The sequence below is a fragment of the Lithobates pipiens genome, unplaced genomic scaffold (genome assembly GCF_037356315.1).
Source record: "Lithobates pipiens isolate NorthernLeopardFrog02 unplaced genomic scaffold, aLitPip1_a1.2 Scaffold_25, whole genome shotgun sequence".
Taxonomy (NCBI): Eukaryota; Metazoa; Chordata; class Amphibia; order Anura; family Ranidae; genus Lithobates; species Lithobates pipiens.
This window is the reverse complement of record NW_027507787.1, coordinates 196155576-196178280: the sequence shown is the minus strand read 5'-3', so window position 1 is coordinate 196178280 and position 22705 is coordinate 196155576. Positions and strand designations below refer to the sequence as shown.

Sequence of the window (22705 nt, the reverse complement as noted above, 5' to 3'; positions counted from 1 at the left end):
GACCACTGACAGGTTAAATGAATAACAATGATTATCCTGCTACAATGACATCGGAAAGTCTGTGGGATACATTAGGCAGCAAGTAAATACATCGTCCCTGAAGTTAATATGTTGAAAGCAGAAAAAAAATAGGCATAGCAGTCAGGGCCGGACTGAGAATAAAAACCAGCCCTGGAAAAAAATTCATACCAGCCCCATACCATTATTATACCAGGACCCCGTTACATTGTTGTATTCACTCCCCCTTACATAAGTGACCCCCCTCAGACTGGCCTGGCAGCGCTATCACTGACCTCCACTCAGATGCACCGTGCAGGGCTCAGTCAGTCGGCTCTAGATCGGTGGCTTTGGATTTATCCTATAGTCTCTTCTCCACAGTCCACACATGTCTCACTTCTCCCATGATCCCCATCCCGGCAGTGCTCCCTCTCTTGACTCCTCTCCAGACTCCCTCAGAGACTTCAGACACGATCTAAGACAAGAGATGGTTAGAGGTTGCGGACATGATACAAGAGATGGTCAGAGAATGCAGACATGGTACAAGAGATGGTCAGACTGCAGTCATGGTACAAGAGATGGTCAGAGAATACAGACATGATACAAGAGATGGTCCGAGACTGTAGACATGATACAAGAGATGGTCAGAGACTGCAGACATGGTACAAGAGATGGTCAGAGAATGCAGACATGATACAAGAGATGGTCAGAGAATGCAGACATGATACAAGAGATGGTCAGAGACTGCAGACAACCTCATTATGCCCATCAATGCAGCCTCACTGTGCCCTTCAATGCAGCCTCATTTTGCCCATGAATGCAGCCTCATTGTGCCTGTGAATGCAGCCTCACTGTCCATCAAATGCAGCCTCATTGTACCCATGAATGTAGCGTCACTGTCCATCAAATACAGCCTCACTGTACCCATCAATGCAGCCTCACTGTGCCCATCAATACATACTCACCATGGCATTGCCTAGAAGTCCCAGTATACCCCACTGGTTACACTTGTCTCTGTAGATCTAGATGTTCCACTGGCTCCCCTTCTCCTGTCTGTGTAGAATTAGAGGTCCCAGCATGCCCACTGGTTTCTCCCTTGTCTCTGCAGAACTAGAAGTCCCACTATGTCCCACTGGTTACTCAGTCACCATGGCATTGCCTGGATAACACACAGCACTCCCCTCCCTCGCTCGCTCTCTCCTATGTATCACACACAGCAGGCATCTCCTGCGGTGTGTGGCATGGAGCTGGCTGGGTCTGTGTTGGGCTGTGCTGCTGTAGCAAGGTTCCGCCCCCCTAGACCGGCCGTGTGATAGGCGATTGAATCCAGTGTTACATCTACTATTACAAGAGTTGGTCTAGGGGGGCGGGACCTTGCTACAGCAGCATATCTGAGCACAGACCCAGCCAGGTCCATGGCACACACCGCGGGAGATGCCTACAGTGTGTGACACATAGGAGAGAGAGAGAGAGGGAGGGGAGTGCTGCAGTCAGCCACAGCTCAAAGTGGCCCCAGGGCAGGCGGCCTACCGGGAAATTTTAGGGTATTTCAGTCTGGCCCTGATAGCAGTTTGTTATATATGGGGCTGTGTAGCCACAAACCTGTCATAGTGCCCATGCTGACCTATGTTCACAGCCAAAAGTGCCTACAATGGGCACATGAGCATCAGAACTGGACCACTGAGCAATGGAAGAATGGGATTTGGTCTGATGAATCACATTTTCTTTTACATCATGTGGATGGCCGGGTGTGCGTGTCGCTTACTTGGGGAAGGGATAACACTAGGAAGCAGTATGGGAAAAAGGCAAGCCAGTGGAGGATGTGTGATGCTTTTGGACAATGTTCTCCTGGGAAATCTTGGTCTTGCCATTCATGTCTATGTTACATGACATGTGACATGTACCACCTACGTAAACATTGTTGCTGACCAAGTACACCCCTTAATGAAAATGGTATTACCTGATGGCAGAAACCTCTTTCAAAAGGATAATGTCAGCAAAAATGGTTCAAGAATGGTTTGAGGAATGCAACAATCCAGACCCCAATCCATCAATCACCTCGCAACTTACCAGATTTGCTGCTAACAGCTTGGTGCCAGAAACCAAAGCATATCTTCAGAGGTCTAGTGGTGTCCATGCCTCAACAGGTCAGGGCTCTTTTGGAAGTAAAAGGGGGACCTACTCAAAATTGGGTGGGTGATCAAAAAGTTAAGGCTGATCAGTGTACAGTACACAGTATATCAGTGCTTCTGCTGTCCATGCTACTGATCCTCCCAGCCCAAATAATATGTGTCTTATCATTATGTGATGTCTCTCTGTCATAGCAAGCTGAGCATTGTTTTTTACATCAAAATAGCCACCAGCAATGAATCTAGGTGCTCCTTATACAGTTTGTTTCTACTTTGTTTCCAACAGGCCATATCATTCCTAACACCCCTGGCTGTGATATTTGTAGTGAAAATCATTCAACGGACAGACAGAACAGACATAAAGGAAGCCTGTCTCGGTAAGCAAATGTTCCTTTCCATATAACTGATAACCGGCTAATGGAAGTGAGCTATGAATACTGAAAGTTTTGCTCGGAAATGGTAAATAAGAAAATTATTATTAATATATCAAGCGACACAGTGCCTGCTTATATATTCTACTCACTGTATGTCAGTGAAGTGAAGCCAGGAACAAGTTCATACAAAGTCACAATAGCAAAGATGAATTTATATACACAGAAATAGAATTATAATACTGCATTGTGTAGCTGTTTTTTTCTATGAAAGAGAATGTATTATGTTTTGTAGATATTTTCTTTATTATGTTCAGGATTAAAATGTAAAATACTTGCTTCATTGTTTTAGTTTAATATGAACCATTGCACATTAGCATTATGTAGCGCTACTGCTATAGGAGCCGCTGGAATATTGCCCAGGTCTTCCCCAGATGTTTTACCCAGCAGCCAGGCAGCCAGACTCAGTCACACATTTCTTCAATAACCAGTGTAGGGGTGTTGTTTTTATCCCGTTATCTGAGCAGGAAGCCTGGCAGGCATGCACCCCCCCCCCCCAACCGTTACAGGGCCCCAGTTGATGAAGACAAGGGCCTCTTTTCCACAACCCTGGCTGGTGGTTGCGGGCATCTGCAGCCAGCTGATTTATCAGAATCTGGAAGCCAAGTGCCCCTACTCATTCACCAAAAAAAAGTGTCAAAAATAAATAAAAACACAGAAACAGTTTTTGACAATTCTTTTATTAAAAAAACAAAAATAATGTCCCGCCAGTGTAGATCCACTGTCAATCAGGACCCCCACCACCACTGCCGACCTGAATAAAAAAATAAAAAAAAGCCCCACTTGAGCCGAAGGCTCCCGTCATCTGCCAGCTCTGCAATCTGACAGTTCTTAAATAGCTACATCACCAGGTGACCCTGCCCCTGTGACGTCACCAACCCAGCATGCACTTGTCAATGACACCACAAGGGGGCAGTGCCACCCAGTGATGTTGCCAGATGGCCCAGCCCCTTACCTATTTAAGAACTGTCAGGCCGTGGAGCCTTCAATGCTAGCAGAGCTTCTTTTTTTTTTTTTTTTAAGGTCGGCGGTGGGCGTTGTTATTGGTAATGGATCTTCACCGAGGGACATTATTGTTTTTGTTTTTTTAATAAAGGAATTTTTAAAAACTGTCCATATCTTTTTATTTCTTTTTTACACTTTTTTTGGTGAATGAGTAGAAGTACAATGTACCCTCTACTGTTTCACAGAGGAGGGGGCTGGGATTTGGGGGTCACCTTGTTAAGGGAGGCTTCCAGATCTGGATAAGCCCCTTGCCCAAAGACCCCCAGAACCACTGGCCAGGAAAGAGGCCCCTGTCCCCATCAACATGGTCCTTGCATCCCCTGTACCAAAGCACCCCCCCCCCATGTTGAGGGCATATGGCCTGGTATGGTTCAGGAGGAGGGGTGAGCTCACTCCTCCCCCCTTTCCTGGCCCGCCAGCTGCCAGAGTCTGGTATGGATTTTGGGGGGACCCATGCCATTTCTCTTTACATTTTGGCGTGGGGGTTCCTCTCAAAATCCATACCAGACCCAAAAGGGCCTGATATATATTGGGGGGGACCCCACATTTGTTTTTGTTTTTTTATTGAATTTGTGTTCAAAACAGATGAGATGTGCAATTCAGAAGACAATGTGTTCCCATAGAAGACAATGAGCCTGGAATTTGCATCTGAATCGCACCACAGTGCTCAGAAAAATTTGCCGCAAAATCATACTGCCGCTGCACCGCATATATGTGAACCAGTTCCATAGAAAGACAGTTTGTTTCACATTCATGTGAATCAGATGACGCACAAAATGCTTCCAATTTGCATATATGTGAACAGAGTTAGTTAGGCCAAATTTGCCTGATTAAGGAGCCGTATCTGCTCCTAAAGAGTCAGGACAGCTCAGTTCTCTGCCAATGTCCCAGAGACAACAAGGTTATACTGTGGCTGGGGTGATACAAATTTAGATGGTGGAGGAGGGGGCGCCTGATTTCAATCTTGCCTGCCACTGGACACAGGAATTACTTTAAACACCAACATAAGTACTTGAAAATGCCTGCTGTGCAGTTGTTACCCTTAAAAACATTTTCATCCAGGTCAGAAATCACCATAATAATAAATTTTTATATGGGTAAAGTAAAAAAAAAAGATCTGTCATTCATACAGCTAGGTAATTCGATAAATGTTTAACATAGTAATTGTGTGGCCTTGTGTTACATCTCATACAGCGGTCTCCCTGGCCCTGGCATTGAACGGAGTGTGCACTAACACAATCAAGCTCATAGTAGGAAGGTAAGCTTTTTACATTATATGCAATGTATATGTCAGACACTAACCTAGAATCCTGTCAACTTTGTCTCTGTCAAGAGACAAATGAATGCAGCCTTGTAATCATTATTACATTATTAAATGTATTTTTTACATTCAGGTCATGTAAATACATGGGCTTGAGCTCCTGTAAGATGCAAAGATTAGAGGTAGAATCAGTTCAAGCAGCCAATCAGTTCAGCATAGTGACAGAGAGACAGGCTGCTCACTACTTTTCTTTGCACTGTCCAGTCTCAGAGTGGGGTGGGTTTAAGAAGACCTCAGGTCAGAGGAAGTGGGTGTATAATGATGATGGCCGTCAGACTAAGGACAATGCCAAAAATATTTACTTTGGGGGGAAATCTCTGAATCAAAGCTAAATATTGCAGCAAAAAGCCGGTTTTATTATTTTAACATTTAATGGTACTCCCGTGCATCCCTGGGCAGGCACACGCGGTGTGAATGAAGCCTTATGCCATGTACACACAACCAGACTTTTCGACAGACTAGGTCTGACAGTCTTCCCGACGGACTTTCGGCGGACTTTCTAAATGAACTAAATAAAAAAGGTGATCAGCACAACCTATATACCAAATATTACTACAAAGATGGAAAATCCTTGCTTGATATGTATTCTACTTCATAGATAAAGTGCATTAAATCAATAATTATATCAATACTAATGGTGAATCCTAATGCAAATTGCTGCTGTGCATGCAATTATTTAGCTGCTGGGCAAAACTGCTACTGTGCAAACTACACAAACAAATTAATTGCTGTGCATGCGATTATTTAGCTGCTGTGCAAACTGCTACTGTGCAAACTACGCAGATAAATCATTTGCTCTGCATGCAATAATTTAGCTGCTGCGCAATCTGCTACTGTGCAAACTACGCAAATAAATTATTTGCTGTACATGCGATTATTTAGCTGCAAGTGGATATATAGTTTGCGCTGATCACCTTTTTAATATATTTTTGTTCAAGTGCATGGTATACACTTTAGGTCTAGCAGCAATCTAACCGACATACCACATTCAGATATTTTTCACTTTGATAGCATAAGGGAACCCCATTTTTCTATTTCTAAATGAACGGACTTGGCCACACCCAATTACACCAAAGTCCGACGGGTTTGAACGTGATGACGTACGACCGAAATAGAATAAGGAAGTTCATAGCCAGTAGCCAATAGCTTCCCTAGCGTCGGTTTTTGTCCGTCGGATTAGCACACACACAAACGTATTTCTCGGTCCGGCGGAGTTCCGGTGGGAAAATGTAAAACATGTTCTATTTCTAAAGTCCGCCGGATTTTTGACAAGCAAAGGTCCAATGGAGCCCACACACGATCGAATTTTGCTGTCAAAAAGTCTGGACGTGTGTACGCAGCATTAGTGCTAGAGCTTCTATCTTGTTCTGATACTGTCCTCTAACCATTTCAGCATGTTGAAAGGCATGTTTCATCCTGTCTTTATCTCTGCTTTATGTTTGTTTCTGCATGTAATAAACAGAAAAGTTTTGTACAGAAAAAAAAAAAAAAATCATGAACATTTTTTTTTCAATTCAGATAAGTGTGCAGGTGCAGTCATTATGGCTCCTGTTGTCTAGTAAGACACCACTGTGCTGCAGATCCTGACAAAAGAGACACGCTGACCAATTATGTCTCAAAGGGAGGAAAAAGTCCTTCCTGGCTAAAAATATGACAATTGGTTTTCACTGTCAGATTTCCACCTGCATAATGCAATATAAAAACTTTTATGACAGTTCTTTCCTCCTTTCTCTTTCTTCAGATTTTTTTTGTCACTTTCACTATCTCATGTCTCTAATTTCCTTTGTATTTCTCTTAATTACCATACAGTGTATATGTATAAATTGGATGAAACACTTGCTTTATTGTAAGTACATTTGTTTTATGAAATTTCTTACCTACATACGTGTTATTCTGGAAGCCACACAGTGATGCATTTGAGTTGATTTTCTAAAGATAAATAGACTGTTCACCTTGCAAAATAATTTTAACTTAACTTAGTGAATGCGGTGAAAATACACTTTGCAAAGAATACCCAATCACATGCAACAGAAATAAAGACAACTGTACTTTTGCTTGCACATAATTTGATGATTAAAGTCAGCAGAGCTTCACCTCATTCACTAAGCTTTGGGAAAAAATTCCCTGGCAAAGTGAAAAAACAGATTTGCCTCTAGTAAATCAACTCTAATGAGAGAGCGTGGGGACATCGTCTAAATAACTGGGGGGGATGTGTAGCAGATGACATTTTGGACAAAGTGTCATTCATGTGTAAATTTAGTTTTTGCCTCAGAACAGTAGGGGTTTTGAGGGTTAATTATGTAGGTTAATTTTGACATCAGTTTGGCTGGGCTGTGTTATGCCGCGTACACACGACCAGACTTTTCGAGGGACTAGGTCCGACGGTCTTTCTGACGGACTTTCCGCAGAGTTCCGACAGACTTTCCCAATGAAAAGACTTGGCCACACACAATCACACCAAAGTCTGACGGATTCGAACGTGATGACATATGACTGGACTAGAATAAGGAAGTTCATAGCCAGTAGCCAATAGCTGCCCTAGCATCGGCTTTTGTCCACCGGACTAGCATACACACGAACGGATTTCTCGGTCCGGCGAAGTTTTGGTGGAAAAATTGAAAACATTCTATTTCTAAAGTCCGCCGGATTTTTGGCAAGCAAAGGTCCGATGGAGCCCACACAAGATCGAATTGTCCGATGGACTCGTTCCGTCGGACCTTTGCTGTCAAAAAGTCCGGTCGTGTGTACGCGGCATAAGAAGTTCTGCTTGGTCATGTGTACAGTGAGGTGCACATGACAAGCCAGAACCAGGCCTGGTTGGACGTTTTAGGTATCAGCCATCTCTGAACCAATCAGTGGGTGTGCCAGGCCCTGCTGAGGAGTCTGGGATGGGGTACTTAAGATGTTGATGTCACGTGTTAAGCAGGAGTTTGTGAGGCCCGAGTGTTCTTTTCTTGTTTCCTGGACCGGGGTAGCCCAGTGAGGGGTCCCGGTCACGGGGTGTTCGACATTCCGCAACATGCTTCTGTTGGTTACCCCCAATAGACACGCCTGGCCTGGGGTAGGGTTCCATCTGTTCCTGAGTCTCGGAACTGGCTGGTTCAAGGAGCAGTAACTGAGGGAGGATTCAAAGTGTCTGGGTGTGCTCTCGGCTTGGAGGGGCACCGCAGCTCGTGAAAGTGACTGGGGGAGGACTCTTCAGAGGAGGGCCAACAAGCTGGCATCCTGAAAAGTGCCTGGTTACTGAGTTGGGAAGGACATTGACGAATCCACAATTTTTCCAGTACCACCAAGGAGACAGAGAACGTTCCAGGTACTGAGGAAAAAGGTTCCTGTTCACTTTCAGTTACAATTAGAGATTTGTTCAGCCTTGAAGCGCCCAGCTGCGAGTGGCTACTCTCTGGGTGGTATTAGAGACTTTGTTATGTCTGCAGTTCAAAGTGCTTGAGTTCTTCACCCTTGCCCTCTGTTGCTATACGAGACTGTGTTGTTGGATGTTACCCCTGCAAAATAAAACCTTTCAAAAGGACTTTATTGGTGTCAGCGTCCAAGTTGTTGGGTATCAACCCTGGGAACCTCTAGACATGGAAGAACCAGCCAAGCGGAGGTAACCGGTAAGTCCAATAAGTCAAGGCCCTACAAAGGGTTATGGCCACTACACAATGAAGAAGTGGACATTTTTGGACCCCCAAAAACTGTTAAGAGACTTTTTGGAAAATAATTGTATCTGGACTTTTTGGAAAATAATTGTATCTGGACTTCTTAGCAGTGGAGTGGCATTTAAATTTCCATTTTTGTTACATTACATTATAAGCTAAGGAGACCATGGAGATCATCTGGGGTATAGAAGTCACCTGCTTGGATTAAGATTATTTGCATCAACTGCAATACTTCAAGACATTAATAGTAATAACCATAAGATAACCTTACGAGTCCAGTGCTATTTTTACACTTTCCTCAATTATATCAGATATGAAGTCCTGCTCATAATAGATTACTGTCTAAGTGGGAAGGTTCATTCCTTAGTAGAACTGTGGTCTATTTGGAGCAAACAACACTTACCTCATTATCCTGAAATAAAGCATTTTTCTAAATGTTCTAGCAGCCCAATAAAAAGATATTGTGAAGGGCTGAGGACAACTTACAAAACTGGCAGCTGAAGTAGATTCTGGATCCTTGTATAAGTTTTACTTTGTGGAGTTTCCGTGGTAACAAGCCATTAATTATAAAGTCACCTATAGCATCTAACCCACTGACCTCTAAGCTGCTGATTTATATAAAAATGGAGTAAAAGAAAAGGCTTGGCCATAGCAACCAAGAATACGATTCCAATTATCATTTTCCAGGACAGCTTAGAATCATATTGTTTGCCAAGCTCAGCATAGTTGTGTTTGATCTCCTTCATAGTGTAGCACTCACCCCCGCAGGAACCGCTACTGATGATAGGTTCTGTGTTTTGCCACGTCTCCTAAAGCTGCTTGGTCCCCACTGAAACACCTGGTTGTAGGTAGAAGGCTGCTCACACCTGAACAACTTGGTGTTAGTATGCTATTACTCTATATCAGTACACAGAAAATAGGCCAAGCAACTGGAGATAGATAAAATTAATGTATTAAAGCAATGCAGTTAAACAATGCATAAATCAATGCACAGGTAGTCAAACAGGTTTAACAACGCTATACTAGATAAATGTGCACTGACCTATAAGTTGGCAATACATTTAACTGTAGCAACGTTAATCTAAATTATAGCAGGTGCAAAAAGGGTTAAAGTATTGGCATCAATTAATCCAAGAAAATAAAGGTCCTGGTGTGCACACTACGCATACAGTCCCAGTGGGCATATACATTCCTAAATAAGAGGAACCCCTGCATGTGAATGCAGAGTACCTGGTGCCTAATTGTCAGTGTTGGCCAGCTTTTGTTGGGGCCTCCCTGTAGGTGGTGTAGCTGTCCCTTTATGAGTGTGCAGCGGATGGATAGTGGAGTGCTAAACAATGAGGAGTCCCTCCTGCATTACCTGTGTGTCAGGGCTAAACTCTTCCTATTTACTAGCTATTAATGGTTCCTGTCACAGTGTCAGTGTTGAGATAAGCAGGGATGTTTAGCTCACCCCTCCTGGGACACAGGGATCTGATCCAGATCACTTGCTGGTGTCCTATCATATTGTGTCCCCCATCGGATAGTGTCCGCTGTGTACTGCGCATGCACAGTACACAGCACACACAGATTCCAAAAATAACCGAAGATGAACGGCGGGAGTCCAGGTTCTAGCCCAACCATCCAAGTGGACATAGAGTTGGAATAAAAAGAGCCAAAGTGCCCAAAGCGTGGCGAGCGAAGCGAGCCCACGAGAGGCCCTCTAATATCGGCAGCCCTATGTCCATTTGGATGGTGGGGCTACCACCTCGACGCACGGCGCAGGCACCGTTCATCTTCAGAGATTTTCCGAAGCTCCTTCTGCTCCGTACTGCACAAGCGCTGCACCTGCGCAGTATGTATGGGGCGGACAGTATCCGAAGGCTGGACTCTATATGCCAGAACACCGGCCTGCAGTCCTCTGAAGTCAGGTCCACAAGGCTCAGTGTCTCTTCTCAGATTCTCACAAGTCTTAGCTCTCTCCTCCCTCTCATTTGGAAGTAGACAGACAGGCACACACAGCAGGTCCTCTCTTTTAGGCTCTCTGCATGACGCTCAATGTGACCGTTCCTCTGGCACCGCTGTGGCAAGTCCAGCAACAGGTCCGCTCAGCTTGGCTTCCCTTCAGCAAAACACATTGATCTCTCCAGAATGCCTGTGAAAACTCCCCTGTCTCTCCTCCTCTGTGTACAGGGATTTAGGTCCCTTGTAGTCCAAGCCCCCATTTGTTCCCATTGTGCAGCACTCTTAAGGGAACTACAAGTCCCAGTGTCCTTTGCAGTAGACATTATCCTTCTCCACAAGGGGAGGGGGGGAGAAAGCGCTTAGCAAAGCCCCTTCTCACACAGAGCCCACTCCTGTCACTGCTCACAGCAGGGTGGGGATGAGCAGGGGATCACAGCCGTCTGCACCCAGCTACATTAGATTTCTTAAGGACATACAATTTCATAAAACATTTATTGCATCAAAATAAACAAGAACAAAAGCAAATCCAATCACTGTTGAATCTAAGGTGCCATATTGGATACATAATATGGTATATATAATATTTTAATTTTATGTGAAGTCCAGTGTGCTGGTTTCTTTCTAAAAAGAAATCACTCAATATAATCAGATTAATGCAGCTTATGTAGGACCCATTAAGACAAAACTCACATATCAGCGCTGCTCCGTGCATCAGTACACTGTACAGGGCTATAGGAACGAAAAGGTCCTGGACTCCGAAGAAAGGCATCTTTATTATAAAGCATAAAAATCCAACATACAGTCACTTCAAATGAGGACAAAAACAGGGGACAATATCTAACGTATAGCTGTATACACTGTACAGGGCCATGACATCTTCCACTCAGTCTTTTCTCAGTCTTCTAGCTTTATCTGTGTTGGGCATCCAATGACCAAAGAAGAGATACTGAGGGCACAGCTCTACAGTGGTGTGAACTGGCCACCCCAGAGACAAGCCATATCGCCTTGTCTTGAGGTGGGAGTGCGGTGGGACTGCACTGAAATAGCCCCGCAACGCAGTTCCCATCTCAACTGTTATGAATGTACCTTGAAGAAAATATTGCTGCCAGCGCTGGTTTTTTATTTTCTTAAAAATAGAACCCTGCAAGAATTATGCCACATACACACGAGCGGAATGTCCAACAGAAAAAGTTTGACGGAAGCTTTTCATAGTATATTCCGATCGTGTGTATGCCCCATCAGACTTTTTATATCGAAAATTCTGACGGACCTAGAAATAGAACATGTTTTAAATATTTCCGACGGAACCAATTCCTATCGGGAAAACCGCTCGTCTGTATGCTGTTCCGACGTACCAAAAACGATGCATGCTCTGAAGCAAGTACGAGACAGAAGCTATTGGCTACTGGCTATTGAACTTCCTTTTTCTAGTCCCCTCATACGTGTTGTAGGTAACCGCATTCTTCACGGTCAGACTTTGGTGTGATCATGGTACGCAAGACAGTTTCAGCGAAATTCCATCGGAAAAACCTTCAGAGTTTATTTTGACGGGAAAACCGGTTGTGTCTACATGGCATAAGGCTTTATGGAGACAGATAAGAAGACAGAGGAAAACATGTAAAAGAAAAAAGACTAGAACCTCAAATGTTGGCGAATATTAAAAACACTGACTAGTAATATGCAGTCATTTATGCATGCCTAACTAAAAAAAAGAAAACTTATTTTTTATTTTTTTAGTTACTCTTGACAATAAGAAAAGAAATCACATACAAAACCAGTACATTTCCGCAAAAGCACTCTTGACAATAAAAAATCAATCATATACAAAAGCAGTACAATTCCGCAAAGGCACCTTCCATTTGTGTCCTTTCACAGGTCTACTTTTATTCTTGTATTGTGCAAGATTATCAGTTGTAATCAAATGGGGGTGATATCAGCAGCTATTTTGTGCTGTACAGGTAGACGCTTGGTGTACGTGCACAGATCACATCCATGGCAACCATGAACATTTGAAAGGGAAACAGTATCACAAATAGGAAAAGGAAAGGTAATAAATCACTGAAGAGAATACAGAATAACTATAAAATAGAAGGTGTTAGAAAAATTATCTTTGACTTTTCTTTCCTTGGATATATAGGATAAAAACATACTCAAAGGTATTTTCCCTGGCATAAAGACCACCATGTTTTCTGAATTATTAATTATTATTATATATTATTATATATATTATTATATATTAATAATTATTTCTAAAATAAAGCTTTCAAATAAAAGATGATTTAGTAGCACACTTAAGTGAAAGGAGCCACATGTTTTAACAACTTGCACAGGTGTATTTATTGCATTTTGGAGTAACTTTATCAGACTGCATTAAACGTGGGCGCTGCCTGCTCAGGGCACCCCAAGCAGTATACAAATTTATTACTGCGCTCCAGCATCAGAAGCTGAAGGAAACACCAGGTACTTCCAGGTATGGAGGAGCATTTCACTCCCTTTTTTGATAGCACTTGTCCAATCATTACTATAGTCCTGCGTAAACTACAACTCTGGTAACTTATACCTTACACAGGGTTTTCCTTAACCCCTGAGCGACAGGTTGGTAAAATAAATGTTAATGCCTGAACACAGTTTTGCAACTTTGACACACATTAGTAAAACTGTATTCAGGTGAATTATATCTTGTGTTTTTCCAGAATAAATTGGCCTTTCTTTTGGTGTTTTTGTTTGCTATCAAAGGAAACCTGGACCAAAATAATAAAAATAAATATATATATTTTTTTAATTTAACAGTATATTTCTTGCTACTACAATACCCTACCACCAAAGAACAGCGCAAAATAAATTCTCCTGCTCCCAATGATTGCAGCGATACCACATATAATGTATGTATGCTGTTGTTGTTTGTACCTGTAGTATGGTCCAGAAACAATAGAACGCATTTTGCTTTTTTTATCCTACCTAAAACACACTGACACAACACTAACTGACACTTGTACTAATTTAAAAAATGCTTATTTAATCCTACTCAGATTATACTAACCCTGACTTTGAACCTGGCCTTTTACTCTTATCTTGACCTTTGACCCATAACTTGACCCTAAAGCCCCATACACACTATTCGATTATCTGCTGAGTTTTTCCTTCAGATTTACCAAAACCGTGTAGTAGAAGAGCCTGCCTGATTGCATACACATTGAAACTCTTAAGGTTTGTCCTCATATTATATGGTTTTGGTAAATCTGAAGGAAAAAGTCAGCAGATAATCTGATAGTGTGTATGGGGCTTTATACTAACCCTGGCACTGATCTAGATCAAACCTTTATATAGCTATATTTATTCTTTGTTTTTTTGTTTTTTTCTCAAGCAAGGAGAGAAAGATACTATGTATCTACTGTATCTCTCTCCATACATAAGAGAAAGAAAACACATGGACAGGCTATACATCAGGGGTAGGCAACCTTTTGAGCACAAAGTGCCAAAAAATGTTTTCAAAGAAATTGAGTGTGACAATTTTATAACAAAAAAAGTTAACTTCACACTATCAATCACAAAAATAATTTTTTATAAAGTAAATGCTGTAAACTACTTGAGTAATGATGACTAATTAATATCCTGCACTCTCATGCCTTAGATCAGCCCAGATTCCTGTACTTCCAGTCCTCTGATCAGCCCCAATTCCTGCACCTTCACACCTCAGATCATTGCCCCCCCCTGCAAATATGACCCCTCACTGTACCCCACTGCTCACCTGTCCCCTCACTGTCCTACCTTGCACATATGCCTTACCTCTGTACCCCCTGCTCATCTGTCCCACCACTGTAACCCCCTGCACATATGCCCCAACACTGTACCACCCTGCTCTTCTGTCCCACCACTGTAACCCCCCTGTTCATCTGTCCCAACAATGTACCCCTTTCTCATCTACCCCACCACTGTATCTCCCTGCTAAGGATGAGCCGAACAACCCCCTGTTCGGTTCGCACCAGAACCTGTGAACAGACCTAAACTTCGTATGAACTTTAGAACCCTATTAAAGTCTATGGCACTCGAACGTTCAAAATCTAAAGTGCTAATTTTAAAGGCTAATATGCAAGTTACTGTCCTAAAAAGTGTTTGGGGACCCGGGTCCTGCCCCAGGGGACATGGATCAATGCAAAAAAAAAGTTTTAAAAACTGCAGTTTTTTCAGGAGCAGAGATTTTAATAATGATTAAAGTGAAACAATAAAAGTGTAATATTCCTTTAAATTTCGTACCTGGTGGGTGTCTATAGTATGCATGTGAAGGGGCGCATGTTTCCCATGCTTAGAACTGTCCCTGCACAAAGTGTCATTTTTGCAGGAAAAAAAGTATTTTAAAATCACTTGCGGATATAATGAGTGTTCTTTGTATTATGGGGACAATTCATTCATTGATAAAAAAAAAAAAGCATCAAATTTAAAAAAACATTGACATGGGGTTCCCCCTAAATATTCATACCAGACCCTTCAGGTCTGGTATGGATATTAAGGGGAACCCCGCGTCAAATAAAAAAAAAAATGATGTGGGGGTCCCCCTAAAAATCCATACCAGACCCTTTATCCGAGCACGCAACCTGGCGGGCCGCAGGAAAAGAGGGGGGACGAGAGAGCGCCCCCCCCCCGAAACCATACCAGGCCACATGCCCTCAACATTGGGAGGATGCTTTGCCCCTCAAATACCATGTCCCCATGTTGATGGGGACAAGGGCCTCATCCCCACAACCCTGGCCGGTGGTTGTGGGGGTCTGCGGGCGTGGGGCTTATCAGAATCTGGAAGCCCCCTTTAACAAGGGGACCCCCCAAATCCCACCCCCCCTGTTTGAAATGGTAAGGGGGTACAAAAGTACCCCTACCATTTCACAAAGAAGGTGTAAAAATTGGTTAAATAAGACAAACACACTTTTGAAAAAGTCCTTTATTAAAAATAAAAAAAATTAAAAAAAAGATTCCAGCGGTGGTAATCCACTCTTGCTATCCAGCGACGGATGATCATCTCTCCGTGGTCCAGCGATGGCTGATCTGATCCAGCGACGGGTGATTTTCAGTCCAGCGCAGTCCATCCATGCATCCATCTTCTGTCTCCACTGAGGAGACACTGAGGGGATCCCAGCGCCTGACGTTTCTTATATTAGGAGGGTGGGGCCACCCGTCACCTGATCCCGCCCCCTCTGATGTTAGTGAGGGAAGCCAGGGGTTCCCCAATGACGTATGGGTCAGGTTTACGTTATATCAGATGGGGGCTTTAATTCGCTTTAATTAATAATAATAATAATAATAATAATGGATAATTATAAAATGTGTCTACCTTGCAAGAGTGCCCTCATGATCCCATACTTTTTGGTCTGTTGGATGTTTAGGACTAAAAAAATTGTGTATACATTGGGTTATGCAGACCTGTTGTATACATAAGGTTATGCAGCCCCTTTGTAAAAAAAAAAAACACAAGTGCAACTGGCTGTGTGGCGATGGGTTGCCAACCAGTAGTAAGCACACTGAATGACAACTGTACAGGATGGTCGATGCAGACCTGGGTGAGGTTTGTAGAGGTTTGGATCCTTAACTCTTCAATCAGCAGGTATTGGTTGGGCTTGATGACTTAACCTTGACAGCTCTACAATAAAGCTGAGAGCCCCTAAAGGGTCATTGGGCTTCCAGTTTGAGAGGTCCAAATGATATAGACAAAAAAGAGCACCAAATGCTTGGCTCAAGAGTTCATAATGATTTGGTGCTTCTAACGATCAAATGACAGAACGATAAAAGGTATCCAATGCGTTTCAGGCCAAACAATCCCCCTTCATCAGGGCTTAGAAAAAAGTCACAAAGCTTACTTTTTCATCATTATTTAATCGGTTGTATTTATCATCATGGCCATTGTATAACAGGTGTACTATACTTCCCATACTGCCTGACCAACCCCCTACTCCAACCCCCATACCATTTCCAATTAATAGAGACCACACCAAGTTGGAGTAAATATTGCCTGTAGCAGCCTCTTTATTAACCAATAAATTTAAATGAACAAAACCATAAAAATATCTGATCTTTGCTTTGGTCTTTGCATACACGCCACATACCATCTGTTTAGTAAATGCACTGCAGTACCTTTTATATGTGATAATAGGCCTCTAGCCGACATACTGGCTCGGAGACAACCAACTGACCGCAGTGCACCCGTTAATCATATTCCAGCTAAAACACCGTTAGATGGAATACCACCATCGGAACCCATTCCACCGATGGGTCCCGAACTCTCCTTATCCAAGGTTTCTTCATTCGCCCGCAAAGACCAACACCCACCAACTGCCACGACATCCTGCTGACACATCGATCTGTGGAAAAAGGTCAATTGAAAAAAGAAAACAAACAGGGAGGGTGGCTGGGAAGCTTGTTCCTCCACGCTGTTTTGATGCTGGGGGGAGGGGCCAACTCCTTTTTACTCCTCTGTCCCCTCCTTCCCCAGGCTCCACCCAATCAGGTAACACCTTTCCCCTGTCTGTACCCTGTTAACCCTGTCATGCCCAGCCCTCTGCTATTTTTCATTTTTGCCTTTTCGCTCCGGGCTTTCCTTTCCCAGTTGTTCCAAATTCAGTAGGAAGATCACAAACTTTGGCTTGCTTTCTGATTGCCTTGGCTCCACATATTTTGTCCAGTATTGTAGCAGTGTTTTTTTTTTTTAATAATATATTAAATGAGAGATGATACATTAAATTGGAACTTTGGTCACACAATTAAGTCCTGCTAGATCACTTCAGACTGGCCCCTTTTGCAGGTATAGATACAGTATGGAAAATATAAAAAAAAGTCCCTACACTGTTTGAAATCCAGTAATACGCTGTCTCATCCTGCTCTGCACATGCTCAGTTGCTCTCCATTTTAGATCGATCTGCTGACAGCCTTAAAGCAGAATTAAACCATCCTATCCTTTACAGCCAAGGAAGCTGCTTCTGTTTGAACTGCAACTGCCATGGTGGTGTACATGTGACCAGTTAGGACACTAGCCATTTGATAGGTGTTGTGAAAAGTGTAGCGCTTAGACAATTATACTAAAAACTAAATAAAAATTGTAAAAATATATAACATCCATATGTATGACCACACAGATTTCTGTGAAATATATGGTGAATAAATAAAATTAATACAATTAATAAACACGAAAACCTTGTGCATATATATATATAAACAATAAGAAAAAAAAGAAATGAATATAAATATAGAGTCTCTATATATCCAGGAAAATATTCAAATCCCACGTGTAAAGTGACACTTCAGATGTACCATCCGATCCAAAGAAGGGTTAGCATGCGAACACCCATGTAACGATACCACCACCTTAGCAGATGCGGGCTTACCAGATATATATGACCCAAAAGAATATATATTCTAAGGGACCTGCAAGCTTTCTAATATCTGTGAAAACTCGAACTGGCCAGTATTGGGGTGCCAAAAACAGGATGCCAGACAATCTTCCAAACAGTCTTCCTAACTACAGTAGATTTTCTCCGAACATATAAAGACCCGATTCAAAGTGATGATCACATAAAAATAAAGCATAGGGCCATATAGTGTAATTCCATTAAAATAAAAATGTATTTAAAATAGTAGTATCAAACTCACATTTCTGTAGTTTAACAAGCGCTTTTTATAAAATAGGCGGCAGTGGAGTCCCCCCGACGCGTTTCGTCTTCATAGACATTGTCATTGGGTATAAGGAAATAACTACTATTTTGTACACTAGTCATTTAATAGTTTGACAGTTTGGTTGAGGACACAATCAAATCAAACTGTTTTTTGAAACTGGCAAATCAATGGGTTTAGTTCTGCTTTATAATTTACAGCTGTGGCTTTGGGCTTCAGAAAAATTGCAGCCTCTAGCAAGAAGAAACAGGAGCAATGCCAGAGGCAATTTACAGCACACACTAATTTTAGTAGCATAATTATTAATGTGAAATGTATGTTCTTTGCTAAAGAACATTATTTTTTACCAAATTGTTATGGATAAAGTTCCACTTTAAGCTTTTAATTTTTAAAGTGTAATTTCAAGAAACTTAGATGATTACAAGTCCATTGATTTGCAATTACACACAGTTGCATCTTAGGGTGAGCAGTTCTTGTTGTAGCCCAGTCGGGTTTGAGTGATGTCTTGTTGTTTAGCTATTGCCCCCTCTTAGGAGGGAGAGAGAGAGGAGGGGCGCCACTCTGAGTGCAGTATGTCAGTTAAAATTCAATGTTTAATAAAAGTAAGAGCAACTCACATTTTGTTGAGATATATTGTGCATGGCATAAGTAGCTTGGGCTCCTGTAGTCCAGCTGATCAGTGGTGGTGGTCAGCAGTTCCTGAGGCTCCGAGACTGAAGACGGTCACACAAGTGGAGCATGCTCCGAACGTGAGCTTGACTATGCCTCCCGTCCATCACGGCTGACATGCTTGTTGTGTGACCGTCTTCAGACTCGAGAACCACCGGAGCCGCGTGAACTGCTGACCAACACCGCTGCGCAGTTGGACTTTAGTCAAAATAAGCATGTGATTTACATATTACCTGAAAGGCATGTGGCTGGTTGCGCCAACTACCTGTCCCACACCTTATTTGGTTGAGCATCCGCTGTCTACATAGATCATTTTTTTTATATGGGAGGGATGATTTCACCTCCCGTACCCAAGTCCCAAACAAAGGAGGGGTTGCCTACATCCAGTTACATGCAATCACTTTGCGGACTGTAAATAATGTTTCTTCCAAAAACATATTTAGAAATATGCCCATGTTAGGCTCTGGAAAGAGACCTAGCAGACATTGCTTGGGGTCTAGAGACAGAGAAGAGATCAGGTAGTCATGCAAGAAACAAATTATCTGGATCTAATAGGTCTGTACTTTGGGACAGAACCACAAATGATGAAAAAACATGCCTTCATGTTGCAAACAAAGAGGACAGGAGGGGCAATAGGAAGGTTAGTATAGTAAAACACGAACTGGAGTCTGGTAAGCCCTATGCAGGATATATATTTGGGTGAGGCAGTCGGAGACCTTGGGTGAAACTAGTTTGTCGTTCTCTAAAGCTTATTCCTATTCTGCTTCTTTCACAGCACTTACGTCTTGAGTCCAAACACTTTTAATACTTCATTTTGCTCACAAGAGCACAGCACAGTCAGCGTGTTTCAGGGGCTCAAAGATCTTCCCTTTCTTCAGGGCCTGAATGTAATGGAGAGATTGGATCAGTCTAAAGTGGCATAATCACGAGGGTTTAATATTTAGGGTTTTATTGCATTATCATGTGGTATCATGCTGCCGTTGTTGTTTTAACAGATCTCTTTCTGCAGGGCATTACATTTCGACAAAACCCACTGAAACCCACAAGGTGTGTCAGTGAGTCTTGGTAAGTTTTGTGGTGGTTATTGCTGGAGCAGGACAGAAGAACCCAATTAACTCAATGACTCCTTTGGGGCGAGCATTGATTGGTGGGGTAGGTCTCGGGAGGAGGAATTTTCTTGTCGGACAATCAGTCAGAGCTCTGCCAACCCTAGACAAGGTTCTCCCGCTTCTTTAGTTTGGCCCAACCATGCTGGTAATGAACAAAATGCTATCCATGCTAAACGAGAGCAGCCTACACACAGACAATGAAGAGTAGTGCCAATATGTTCATAAACACTCTACAGTTCAGGGAGGTTTGTTTATCCATCGCTAAGATTACTTGTTAGAGGATCCTGGGAATCAAACTTGTTCTTCAAAAGTACAAATCTTTTATTATTGGTATGACACTTTGTTTCTATAGCAATTTTCAGAATGTTTTCAATACATAAATACGCTGTTATTTCTTGCAGGAATCAACCGCACTAGCTGACATTGAAACATAAAACAAAATCAAAAATAAACTTTCATGACACAAGAATAATATCTAAAAAATACAACACAAAAAATCTATCTATCTATACATAGTAAATATAAATATATATATATATATATATATATATATATATATATATATATATATATATATATATATATATATATATATATATATATATATACAGTGGTGTGAAAAAGTGTTTGCCCCCTTCCTCATTTCCTGTTCCTTTGCATGTTTGTCACACTTAAGTGTTTCGGAACATCAAACCAATTTAAACAATAGTCAAGGACAACACAAGTAAACACAAAATGCAATTTGTAAATGAAGGTGTTTATTATTAAAGGTGAAAAAAAATCCAAACCATCATGGCCCTGTGTGAAAAAGTGATTGCCCCCTAAACCTAATAACTGGTTGGGCCACCCTTAGCAACAACAACTGCAACCAAGCATTTGCGATAACGTGCAATGAGGCTTTTACAGCGTCCTGGAGGAATTTTGGCCCACTCATCTTTGCAGAATTGTCCTAATTCAGTTACATTAGAGGGTTTTCGAGCATGAACTGCCTTTTTAAGGTCATACCACAACATCTCAATAGGATTCAGGTCAGGACTTTGGCTAGGCCACTCCAAAGTCTTCATTTTGTTTTTCTTCAGCCATTCGGTGGTGGACTTGCTGGTGTGTTTAGGATCATTGTCCTGCTGCAGAACCCAAGTTCGTTTCAGCTTGAGTACACGAACAGATGGTCGGACATTCTCCTTCAGGATCTCTTGGTAGACAGCAGAATTCATAGTTCCTTTTATCACGGCAAGTCTTCCAGGTCCTGAAGCAGCAAAACAGCCCCAGACCATCACACTACCACCACCATATTTTACTGTTGGTATAATGTTCTTTTTATGAAATGCAGTGTTCCTTCTACGCCAGATATACTTGGACACACACCTTCCAAAGAGTTCCACTTTTGTCTCATCGGTCCACAGAATGTTGTCCCAAAAGTCTTGGGGATCATCAAGATGTGTTGTGGAGAAATTGAGACGAGCTTTGATGTTCTTTTTGCTCAGCAGTGGTTTTCTCCTTGGAACTCTGCCATGCAGGCCATTTTTGCCCAGTCTTTTCCTGATGGTGGAGGCATGAACGCTGACCTTAACTGAGGCAAGTGAGGCCTGCAGTTCCTTGGACGTTGTTGTGGGGTCTTTTGTGACCTCTTGGATGAGTCGTCGCTGTGCTCTTGGGGTAATTTTGGGCGGCCGGCCACTCCTGGGAAGGTTCACCACTGTTCCATGTCTTCGCCATTTGTGGATAATGGCTCTCACTGTGGTTCGCTGGATTCCCAAAGCTTTGGAAATGGCTTTATAACCCTTTCCAGACTGATAGATCTCAATTACTTTCTTTCTCAATTGTTCCTGAATTTCTTTGGGTCTCGGCATGATGTGTAGCTTTTAAGGATCTTCTGGTGGACCTTACTGTGTCAAGCAGCTCCTATTTAAGTGATGCCTTGATTGTGAACAGGTGTGGCAATAATCAGGCCTGGGTGTGGCTAGAGAAATTGAACTCAGGTGTGGACAACCACAGTTATAGTATGTTTTAACAAGGGGGGCAATCACTTTTTCACACAGGGCCATGATGGTTTGGATTTTTTTTCACCTTTAATAATAAACACCTTCATTTACAAATTGCATTTTGTGTTTACTTGTGTTGTCCTTGACTATTGTTTAAATTGGTTTGATGTTCCGAAACACTTAAGTGTGACAAACATGCAAAGGAACAGGAAATGAGGAAGGGGGCAAACACTTTTTCACACCACTGTATATATATATATATATATATATATATATATATATATATATATATATATATATATATATATAAAATATACTATTATGTGACAGTGCGGTTCCCTGTCATGGTGAATGTCACCCAGTATTCTCAACTAGGCAGCTTGAGGGGCTCCAAGATTCTTGTTCATTTGGAGGAAACTGTTATTCGGTTTCCTTGGCGGTTGGCAAAATTTGGTTAGGGACCTGAAGCCTGGAGATTTTGTAGTGATCTGGATTGAATTAAATCTCCAATCCTGGGACCAGGGTATGGGAATAGCCAGCACACTGATTGTGCATGTGTGGTGCATTTTGTCAGGGCCGTCTTTAAGGCTAGGGCAAAAGGGGCAACTGCCCTGGGCCCTGCCACACCCCTTTAAAGGAGAATGAACCAAAAAAAATATTAATTAAATCCACAAGGACTTTTCTTTTACCACTACTATTGCTTTATATTGGCTTTTAAAATGTACGAATGCAGCAATTTAGAAATTGGATGATGGTTTAGCACTGGGAAACACTTTTTGAAAGATAAAAAGTGCATTTTACATAAA

General features: G+C 42.2%; 1 protein-coding gene across 2 annotated transcripts in view; it reads left to right on the top strand.

Moving 5' to 3' along the window:
- Positions 1 to 22705, top strand: part of PLPP4 (phospholipid phosphatase 4) — a 275253-nt gene that overhangs the window by 146152 nt on the left and 106396 nt on the right. For both annotated transcript variants that reach the window (XM_077455386.1, XM_077455387.1), the window contains exons 3-4: positions 2413 to 2503; positions 4757 to 4820. In XM_077455386.1, coding sequence (XP_077311512.1) covers positions 2413 to 2503; positions 4757 to 4820 — 155 coding nt within the window. The remainder of the gene's footprint in view (positions 1 to 2412; positions 2504 to 4756; positions 4821 to 22705) is intronic.